Source organism: Zingiber officinale, chromosome 9A (genome assembly GCF_018446385.1).
Source record: "Zingiber officinale cultivar Zhangliang chromosome 9A, Zo_v1.1, whole genome shotgun sequence".
NCBI classification, from domain to species: Eukaryota; Viridiplantae; Streptophyta; class Magnoliopsida; order Zingiberales; family Zingiberaceae; genus Zingiber; species Zingiber officinale.
The window spans coordinates 114,257,343-114,268,763 of record NC_056002.1 but is presented as its reverse complement, the minus strand read 5'-3'; the positions used below and the strand labels follow the sequence as shown (position 1 = coordinate 114,268,763).

At 33.6% G+C, this 11,421-nt stretch overlaps 1 protein-coding gene across 2 annotated transcripts; it reads right to left on the bottom strand.

The window, feature by feature from the left end:
* Window positions 1-152: 152 nt before the first annotated feature.
* LOC122021275 (exosome complex component RRP41 homolog) lies at window positions 153-5,212 on the bottom strand. Of its 2 annotated transcripts, XM_042579377.1 has the most exons (12): window positions 5,081-5,212; window positions 4,953-4,999; window positions 4,122-4,182; window positions 3,938-3,976; window positions 3,778-3,845; window positions 3,365-3,443; window positions 3,255-3,291; window positions 3,011-3,127; window positions 2,834-2,919; window positions 1,339-1,428; window positions 927-978; window positions 153-390 (listed from the first exon to the last, which is right to left on the bottom strand). In XM_042579377.1, the coding sequence occupies exons 1-11, from the start codon at window positions 5,135-5,137 to the stop codon at window positions 931-933; spliced, it is 729 nt and encodes a 242-aa protein (XP_042435311.1). In that variant the 5' UTR covers window positions 5,138-5,212; the 3' UTR covers window positions 153-390; window positions 927-930. The 2 variants fall into 2 exon arrangements, with proteins under 2 accessions (XP_042435311.1, XP_042435312.1); XM_042579378.1 differs by lacking the exon at window positions 3,938-3,976 and having other exon boundaries at window positions 5,081-5,208.
* Window positions 5,213-11,421: the final 6,209 nt, after the last annotated feature.

The following is an 11,421-nucleotide window of genomic DNA, read 5'->3' as shown; positions in this document are numbered from 1 at the left end:
GTCTGCATCGCTTTCAGTAGCATATAAACTATGAAGTATGGCGCAGCATATACCAGGTAACACATAGCACATAAATTCGGGAGAGGGGAGTGATAGCAAGAAATCAACTTAAAGATGCTTATTCACTTTTCTATGGGTATAACAAAATGTAATACCGACTAAAAAGATGATCGTTTGTGCATCGAGGAAGAATCAACTGTTACTTCAAAGGTTTCAAGTATGGAAAAAAACATAGTTTTGTAGTTTTTCCCACCCCATTCAAATCATGTGGATAACTAATTCAGTATTTGAGATGTAAAACCCTTTTACAATTGGAAGCACATTGCACGTCTAGTAAATCAAATTGCAGCTTGACCATACGTCGTAGAAGGGAGAGCCGCCAACAATAATCTGGTAATAGAAATTGCCAACAAACAACTTCAGTACTTACCAGCATAACAGTTTAGAATGATGAATGGAGGCTGTTGCAATGTACAACTAATCGAAAATATAAAGTGAATTACGTACAAACAACTGGGTGGAAAAAAAGAGTAAAAAGGTCATCCTACACTAGTGCTCAAAGAGCTGTTTGAGGTAGATTAAACTATTTCATTCTCTTTTACAAGAACAAGGGGAATTGGCATGGACAATGCTGAAGGAACTCAGATTTGGACCAGATGAACACAAAGGTAAATTGAGATTTAAATTTGAATTCCTCATCCTTTCAAGAAAGAAAATTTCTCATTGGGAGTTTATTTTGTCCATCAAAAAATTAAATCATTTAGGGGAGAAACAAAAAGATATAAGAAAAGGAGTGCCCTTTGGTCAGAAACAAAATGTGGGTGTCCTATGAGAGTTATTGAAAGAGGTGCCTCGTGGAAAATCCCCATAATTAATTGTAACTGAGAAAAAAAAGAGGGGGAAATTAATCTTTTGACTGATGGTACCTCCTCATAGACCTTTGCGACTCTCCAAAAGCTTTGTATTCTCTAATAAAACCTGCAACCAAGCAACCCATAAAAAAGGTGCACACATTAAACATAAATTGAATAAAACATAAGGAATGATTGACATACCACATTAACTAGAAGTTAAGGGGCGGGGAAAACAAATTAAAGAGAGGTACAACAAATATAAATTTTACAACATAGCCAACAATTCTCATGCTATGGGAATTTAAAACTCACCAAGCTACATATATTACCTAAAGCATTAATAATACCCAGATGAATAAACTCTACGAGGAATCTTCTAAAACATTAAAAAAAAACCAACATAAAATTGCATGAATATTGAGTAATTACTAGAAGCAAAATCATGAATGCATGAAATCATCTAATTGATCGAATCATTTCTTACTTCCCGTATGTACTGAGCTATCGCTTTGCATCCTTCTATTGCAAGTTGCATAACATTTTCAAAAATGTCGATAGGTAGTTTTGAATCCATCTGAAATTTTCCCAAAATGAGAATTAGCCAAATATAAAAACTGAAAAAAAAAAAGGATAGAACAAATGTAAAGCATTACTCTTCATTTTGGATAGGCGTACCAATCAAACAACTGGGCATGACTAAACTCAAATAAGCCAAATACAAACATAGGTAAATTCTCATTAAGGTTCCACCCTTTTAGGAACCTCATCCAAAGAAAAACGCAAACATTATTCATAATTAACTTGAACACTGCTCCATAAATAGTTGGCACTTTGAACACAACTCCCTTGTAAATAATGCATATGCTTGTTTCAGCTTTGTTAGATTAAAAAGAAAATTACGCTTCTTCAATATACACTTTTAAGGATTTTTATGAGCGTTATAGTATAAGTAAATACTAAGCAAACTCATAACCAGCTCTTAAATCTTTTTTTCCCCTAAAATCATTGGTATTTGTTCAGTAAACTTGTACGAGGACCTAATTTTATTGGGCGTGTTTTGAGTTATTTATGGGTATGAGCATAGCTATAGTTAAGATTAGCAAGAGTTTTGTGTTCAGAATCAAGACTGGTCACTAGTTTTGTCTTACAACACTCACCACCAAACCTGTTTATCATTTACCTCAGTCCCCAGCCCGGCGACTTTCCTCCATAGGTGTAAATATCGCTCCAGACCTTCTCAGCATACAAGCCTCCATCTCCTGACCAACATACAAGCCCTCCCCACATAGTTGTCAATATCCATCTACCACAGACCTGCTCAGCGTGCAAGCCCACCATCTACTGCCCAGAATACTAGCCCTTCCCCATCTGACTGTTTACTATCGAGAGCAACTACACATGCTCTAATAAATGATAAAGGGACACAAGATATAGGCATATTCAAAGATGATAATAGATGCTATAGACATACAAATTAAAACATCTAGAGTGATGTGGGGGTTCAAACGTTCGAGGGATTCAAGGAGATGAAAAATAAAACTCAAGTTATCATATAAACAAAAGTAACTTAAATGATCTAAACATTACTAATGATAATAATTGCATAAGGACAAAATAGTATTCGGAAACTAACATGGCTTGTTGCTGTTGATGTTATTATGTTAGAGCTCAGTTGTAGAGCTGGACAAAAGCTCAAACTCTTCAAGTTCTTTGACAAGTCCAATCAACTGTGTTGAGTGAGGCTAAACATTTCTTACAGAATCTGATTTTTAATCCTATTGTTAATAAATCTAATGTCCATATGGACCATATATGGTTACCTATGGTTTTATTTACTTTTCAACATGAAATGCTAATACAAATTGTTCATTAGATGAAATAAATATTTCCTAAGATTAATTAATATAATTGAGAAGCAACAGAGATAATATGACATGTTCAACAACTCATATCTAGAAATGCTCTGTTTGCTACAATACCTGAAGAAGAGTAACTTTATCCGTCTTTGCTAGAATCCCTACAGTGACATCTGGACCTCCTGCACTATCCTCTACATAATTTAGATCTGCCAACAATAATAAATTGATAGTGAGACTAGAATATAAAACTTCAAAGAGGAAAAGGAAGTTGTTCAGAAGCAAAGAAAATTGTGGCACCAAGCAAGGGTGTGGAAGAAAGATATCCAGCACTGCAGGAGGTGACAAGATCACGCATAGGAATGCCAGCATCAGCAAGTGCTAAAGTTGCAGCATTGATACAAGCTGATCGAGTTCCTAAAGTATCATGGAGCATTGGAAATAATGGGTAGGTTAAAGATGAAAAGGTGAATACACATTAGAAAGGTACAATTTAAAATACTCATAAATGCATTTAAGTACATGAAATTGAAAGAGGTGTTACCTCCATCTGCTTGAAGAACTTGTACAAAAATGTCAATCTGCAATAAGAAAATTGAAGGAAACATTAATTAAAGAAACCAAGAATATGCAAATGGAACTCCAAATGTTAACCTGGGAGCGTGGCATCAAATGTACTAGAATACATGCTTCCATTGTCTGGCGAATTACTAAAGATATTTCTGTCGAGCGTCTGTCATTAAAGATTTGAAATGTTTTTGTTTATGTTAGCACAAAGCTAAAAAATTGTGGTAGTTCCAACAAGTTTCAATATGAGAATTAAAAATAAGCAAGATATTATTGGCATCTCATCCGATTTAATAAGGGAAAAAATAGATAAGTCAATAATTGGGTATTTGAAACTCAAATTAAAATTCTTAAACAAGCAAGACTTTGAACATGAACACTGTCCAAGGTCATTATTCCATAGCCTTGGAAGGCACAAAATATCTTTCTTGTAACCATGCAAATAAAAGCAATTTTTCAATGTAAAAGGCAGGAACACTCGAGTGAGTTGGTAAAATTACCTGTCCCCCTTTGGTCTTCTTGTACGATCCCCAGTGCTGAAATTAGCCATGCTATACTCACAGCGCACCTAAAAATATCACAAGGAAACATAAGATGTAAGAAAATATACTAGTAAAACACTGCTGCAACAACAGAAACAGAAATAGACAGTAAACTCACTAATGCTTGGTTATTAATCTGTTGGCCCTTATTTTGGACCTAAATCATGTTACAGAATACAAAATTAAGTCTTGACATTGGAAATAATATCAGCAAAGAAGCAAATATGTCACTGGAGCCCAAAAAACTATTTTAACAAAGAGAATATAGAAACAGCCTGAACAATTAAATATAAATATCTAACCTCTCTTGGCCCATAAACAGCAGCAATGACTTTGGTGTTTCCCATCTCAAAAAGGGCAGATCTGAGACAAATCAAATAAAAAATAGTAGAAAACGTATTCGGTATTCAAGTGATATGCCATAAGTTTTCACAAGGTATATTTGTGGTATGCAAGTGCATAACAGGTCATAATTAAAATCAGAGCTAAATTTCTTCACTAGATATTACGCACAATACGTAGTGGTTAACTGATTAATATCACCCATAAGCATAAACATCATTGGGTTCCTCATAATCACCATTCTCTTCATTCTCACTTCATAAGCACCAACTTATTCACTAATGTTTACTATAAGGCACAAGGAATAAATGAATCTCTAGCTTCATGGACGGCATGGTTGAGCAGCACATGAAATTTTGCAGGTAAATACCATACTAAGCATAATGCAAGAATTATCTATTTTGTTAGAAAGCATCAAAATAAGATATTGTTTGAACTTTCTGGATCTTTTAGTCAAGGAATTCCATGGTTGTCGAAATGAGCTTTGTATCATGAATTATTTTGGCAAATTTGCAAATCATGAAGTGCATCAACTTATGAGTTATGAATCATAAAGTTCAGATAAAAAACTAAAAACATGTTTTAAAAAATAATATATGTTTGGAATAGTTTTGACATCCAAAAATATGTAAACTAATGGAATATTCCCTTAAATAGCATAATAATACAGGTGAACAAATAAATATTAAGTGGAACAAATAAGCTAGTGAGCATATTGAAGACGGAAACGAGCTCCTTTCTTTGATTAAAGAACTAGCGACAAAGAAATTAAGAAAAATAAGATCGTATACCCGTCAGCTTTTGCGACAACCCCAATCTCTCCACGTATTTGCCTCATCTGCAAAGGGAGAAACCAATGGAAGTTTCAAGAAAATAGATAAATAAATTGAAAGAGTAGAATAAGTGAAGAAAGATGCACATCATTCGGACGACGACCGTCTAAGCGGAATCCGGTGAGCGAATCCACGTACTCCATTTCCGGCGACGCTTTAGTTTCGTGGGAGAAGAAGCGACAGCAAGGAAAAGATGTTGCTGAATACCTAAGGGTTAATTATGTCTCAGGCCCAAGAAAAAACAATTTTATATTTTCAATATTTTTTTAAAATAAATATTCATCCTCACTCTTTTTCATCTAGGTCGATTTAAAAATAATATTAATTTAAAAAATAGATTTTTATATAAAAATTATTGTTTTTAGTAGTTAAATTTTTATATTGATAATAAATTTTTTCCAATGGATAAAATTGCTATAAATCACGTTACATTAAATATTTCGATTAATAAAAATCTATGAAAATTAACATGTCAGGTATAAAATCTAAAATTTTCATTTATATTTACAATAAGCCTCAACATATAATAAGTATAGACAATAAATTATTCATATGATGATTCTTAAAAGAGAACATATCCTTTAACTTCATCCCGGATTCTAAATTATTTAAATAGCATGGATAATGAACTTCAATCAGTAATTTAGAAATAATATGCTTACATTAATCAAATTCCAAGAAACCATTTAATGAATCTCTTGTGTGAAGAATTTCAATCAGTAATTTCAAAATAATATGCTTATATTAATCAAATTCCAGGAAATCATTTTACTTAGCACATAGCTTATGCCTAAAGATATCAACAAAGTATATGAAAAAGATCATGGCCGACTTTAGGCATAGGCCATTATGGCCTATGCCTAGGGCCCCAATTTTTATTGGGGCCCATTATTTTTAATGTATTAAAAATATTTGTTAAAGATAATGAAAAAAAAATATGTCCATATAATAAAAGATTATGCAATCTCATTATCTAAAAATTAGGATCATTATTTTTTAATATATTAAATATATTTTTATGTATACCTTTTAAGAGAATGGAAAAAAATAAGGTCCGCATGATTAAATAAATATTTGCATGATCTCAATCTATCAAAGCTTCAGATTTCTCACAAGGATCTCATTATGATTCCAATAGATAGAGTCATAAAGAGACTCTTTTTTTAACAAATTAATTTTTTTAAAAAATTATGAATATTATTTTATAAAACTTAATCTATTCCTCTTTAATATCTCTCCTACTCTCGTTACATTTCTCATTAGTTGGTGATGCTTTCTCTTTAATCAATAAGAACATAAATTAAAATTTTTTTATTTTATCCATACAATACAAAATAAAAATGTTAATTTTTTTTTGAAGTTTCCCCTCTTCTTGTCTATGTGCTTTTCTTGCTCATTAAGATTCGAGAAGAGAAACTTCACATCTCCACCTAACACTAACACACTGATTTAGTCGGTAGTACTATGTTCCTTAATTAAATTCAAATGTTCATGCATTCATCCATATTGTGTCGGATCAAAATGGAAGATTTTATTATTTTTTAGCAATAATGAGTTAGATACTTTTACCATTTTTTTTATTTAGATATATTTACAATCATAAATTATTCAATTTTCCTTTGTCTTCATTCTATTATTTATAATTGCTCTGATTTAAGTAATAAAAAATATGGTTTATTTTTTCTTTTGCTCAGTTGACAGGTTTAGTCTCATTGTGATCTTTATTTTCTAAGGATTGTAATTTAGTTTTGTCATTTTGTACATTATTTTTTATTTATTTATTTTTTGTGCTTCGCCGATGATGATGATGATGAGTTGAGGAGAATGATTTTTTTGTATTGTTATCCTATTTTATTGTTCTTATTTTCTCAATTTTATTCCTTTTTTTAAGGGTTGTTCTCTCCGTCTTACATTTAAATAATTAGACATACTTATATCTTCTTCATTTTAAAACAATTTTGAATACACTTATTTTTAGTTAAGTGAATTGTAAACTTATTATTTACTTGAGATATTATTATATCTAATAATACTCTATTTAATATCATAAAATTTATATTTATCTAAATTAGGTTATCTTGAATATAAAAATTTAATTAATAATTTTACATCTAAAAAGTGAGAAAATTAAATTGTATAAAAAAAACATTTTATAAAATTAATATTTAATTTGTTAAAAAATTTAAACCACCGTTTTCTATCAAGTCTAAATGAAAAATGGTAAGGTATTTTTTAAAAAAAATAACGTCAAAGGCTTAAAAAAAAATTTCTACTTAAGGTCTCAAATAGGTTTGAGCCAGCCCTGAAAAAGATATTTCTATGTTATTAGAACATCCAACCACATACTAGTAGATTTACATGCAACAATATAGCAATTACAAGTTAGCAAGCATGGATCTCTATTTCTCATTCTTCATTATAGCAAATTCGGAAGGAAAAAAAAATACATTCATGGTAAATATATATAATACACCTGGTGATTTTGAGATGTATACATTAAATGAGAAGGAACTTGGTAGAGTGTATAACTCACAAAACTTGATGCTGTGACGAGGGAGACCGTCAAGATAAATATTTAAAGCTTAATTACTCTCCTAACCAGCTTATCAGTAGGAGATGGATCAGGCAGCGAGGGAAAACCTAGCTTTGTCGCAAAGAGTGAGGGACGCGTGGGAAAAATTAGCTTCGTTGCAGTATAGGGAAAACCTAGCTTCGTCGCGGCAAGGGAGGGAGGCTCGGCGCCCACGATCGAAATCACGATGAGAGAGGCCAGGGCTAGAAAACTTAGATTTATAGGAGGTGTGGCGAGAGAACGCTTTGCTGCCTTAGCCTTGCTGCCCTACAGATGCGGTATGGGGGGACAAGGTGACCATCGCGATGAGAGGATGCCGAGCACAAAGGGCTTCACAGTGAGGAGGGAACTCGTCGTGGTGAGGGGAGAGGATAGGCGAGCACAGCGGGGGCGTGTTTCCTTTGCCATATATGTATATATATGGGGTCTAAAATCTTATTATTTATTTTGTTCTTGTCAAGATTTACAAAAGAAAAAGAAAGAGTGAGAAAACGATTCTTAGATGAAAGAGGAGAACTTCCTTTAAAAATATTACTAGCAACAGAGGGAAAAGTCATGAAATGATAAATGAGAAAAAAAATAATTCGGTATATGAAATTTTCTATCATACGAGTTTCGGAGAATGATCTATTATACATAATTTTATTTTACTTTTTACAAGAGATTATTTACAGGATTCGAATTCATAATCTTTTGATTATATAATAATAATTTTTATCGTTGCGTCAAAATTTTCCTTCGAAATCATGAATGAGATCGGAACAAATATTGATTAACAAGAAGAAAAAAAAAAAAGATAACAGATTAGCATTGGAAGGGCTGGAGAGATTAATGCGGAAAGGGAATAGTTGTTTAGGTTTTAAAAAAACAAAATATATTATAAAAATAATTTATAATAAATAAAATTAAAATAATTTAAATAAAAATGAATATTTCCTTTAAAAATAATATTAAAAATTATGGGCCCGATAAAATTGAGCCTTTGGCACAAAGGCCTTAATAATCTAGGCCTTGGGTTTGGTCTGAGTTTTGAAATCAACTATTACTCTAGTAGGATTTTAGAAATCTAGTACTATTTATACCAAGTAAATTATTGAATTTATCATATTGTCTTATTCTGTGTACGAGTGACACTTTTATAAAATTATAATATAAACACTTTTATAAGATTAAAAAAATGAGATAGGAATCTAAAAAATATAAAAAATTAAAGTATAATGATATACCATACTGGCATATATTAAATATATCGATATTTACGATATATCAAAAATTTAATAGATATCGATATATGAGTTATAATGATCTTTCCAAGCTTAATATATATTTAATTAGAATATGAAATATAAAGGAAAAAATATATATTTAGTTAGAATGTGAAATATAAAGAAAAAAAAAAACTTAAAATTTAATCAAACAAGGATGAGAAGTGTGTTTGAAGAAAACATACTCTTATTATTAGACCAACCATATACAATTAAACCTAATGGGACCAAATAATATATATATTAATAAAATATTTTTAAAAAATTCTATATAAAAATAATATTATTTAATTTTTTTTTGTTTTGGGGGGGCCCTAATGTAAATCCGTCCCTGATTGAACAAAGTCTTTTATAAATTACCCATAATATATGTTTAGGGGTTAGGATTTAAAGTGATATGTTTTTGTTATTTTCACAGAAGATAGTATATATATATATATATACCATCTTATATTGCACGTTGTTAGTACTCTGTAATAGTTTTGATATGATCAACCGAGTTAAGTTATGTCATGTGTATTTGATGTCTTGTGTCTGAGTGTGCAGGAATTTAAAAACACAAGAAATCTAGCAGAAGATGTAGCAAACGAGAAGGATGACACGGGAAGCGAGTCGATGGACTCGGTGTATCCGAGGGACGATGATCTATAGAAGAGTATATCAGTAGAGTGAAAAGGACAAAAACGTGCACTGCATATTTAAAGGACGAGAAGTTGGGAAGGAAACTTGCTCGAGGAGAAGGTCAGAGTTGGGTTGGGGTGAGCTCAACTCTGGACGACCAGAGCATCACCCAAACGAGCACGTGAAAGGGTCAATACTATAGTTGACCAATCGGATGAATAGTGCTCTAGGCGCCTCAAATGTCATTAGAGGCACCTCGAGCACCGGTAAAGCATTTGTCAACTTCGGGACTGAAAGCACCTCGGATGAACAATACCTGAAGCACCTCGAGTGAACAGTAACAATAAGTTACTATTTCAACGAGGATAAATTTTTATCCACCTAGAGGCACCTTGGATGGATTGGAGGTGTCTCCAGTGCCACATCAGCAAACGGTAACACTGAGTCTAGACACCCGAACTCCAAGTGCCCCACCCAGGCTGGATAGCCAAGGCACCTTCAACGTATTGAAGGCGCCCTAGCGCCTTTATGGGAGGCATCTTCAAGTTGTTTGAGGCGCCTCCAATAGTCATTAGGCTACTGTTGCGAAGAGATAAAACCTTTTCTCCTTGAGGCGCCCCATACCACGTTGGAGGCACCTCCGAATAATGGATAGGTTTTTCTAGGGGTTATAAAAAGACCTCTATGGCTAAAAATTGAACAACAACTGAATTACAAGTCTTGTAATCACTTCCTAGTCTTTATTGTGAGTTGTCAACGTCTGTAAGAAGCTGCTCCACTTTCAACAAAGGAGTTTTCTAGTAGAGCACTTTCAAAGTATTGGATTAATAACCACGTATGTTGTAACCAAGTAATTTCTCACCTCTTCTTTATTTTAGTTGTTTAGTTTTATTTTTATTAAATTAAGTGTGCTTACTAATCAAAGTCCAAAGTATGAGAAAGGGGCTATTTTATTTCTACAGACAATTCACTTCCCTCTTATCGGGCGCACTGAGACTAACATTGGTATTAGAGCAAGGGGACTTTAGAAGGACTAACTGTCGATCGAAGCAAACAAGACGATGGTCGAACCAAGTATTTACTCACCAAAGTTCGAGGGAGAGTTCGCCCTATGGAAAAAGCGAATGGAAGTATTTGTCAAAACCGACTTTGAGATTTTATTAATAATAAAATAAGATTTTGTAGCTCCAAAAGATCAAAAAGGCAAAGAAAAAGAAGAGTACCTTTGGACAAACAAGGAGCAAGCAAACTTCGTGACAAATGGACGAACTGAATTCCACCTACTAAGCGTGTTATCACCTCAAGAAGTCAGCAAGATCGACGCCAACAAATTAGCAAAGGAACTTTGGGAGAAGTTCCTGGAGCTAGACGAAGGAACGTCCGAAGCAAAGCTCACCAGACGGGACCTGCTCCGGAACCAATTGACGAACCTTCTGTTGGACCGTGAGATTCGATAGAGGGGGGGGGTGAATATCGATAAACAAAATCGTTCGAGTATAAACACAGCGGAAATAAAAGGACAATACTAACACAAGCTGGTTTTACTTGGTTCGGAGCCTGTGTCGAATCCTACTCCAAGGCCCACACACAAGGGTGCTTTCGGTGGGCAATCACTAGCAGTTCGAAAATTGTTACAAATTAAAATACAGGAATGCTAATGGAAATAAAGCAAATACCGACAAGAATTTAACCAAAAAAGGGAAGGAGCGTGTTGTCGGAGCTTTGTTAGCGTCGCAGGAACGCAGAGCAGCAGAGCAAGCAGTAGAAGACTTTCTTTTCGTTGTTGTTTTGTGCTCCGCCTTTGACCCTCCTTATATAGGAGGCTCGAGGCGCTTGGATCTCTTCCGGGCGCCATGGTGGGACATGACAGGTCCAACCAGCAAGCTCCACGTGGCGACGCGCGAGTTTCGATGAACTTTGCCTCTCGGGCGCCTGGATTCCTTCCGGGCGCCCGAACCCTATTTTCCCG

Excerpts from the sequence above, each read along its gene's own strand:
- LOC122021275 (XM_042579377.1), bottom strand. The coding sequence starts at position 5,137 with ATGGAGTACGTGGATTCGCTCACCGGATTCCGCTTAGACGGTCGTCGT. Across the intron at positions 5,000-5,080 it reads ACGGTCGTCGTCCGAATGAT|ATGAGGCAAATACGTGGAGA; the intron begins GTGCATCTTTCT and ends CTCCCTTTGCAG. Across the intron at positions 3,128-3,254 it reads AGTTCTTCAAGCAGATGGAG|GAACTCGATCAGCTTGTATC; the intron begins GTAACACCTCTT and ends ATGATACTTTAG.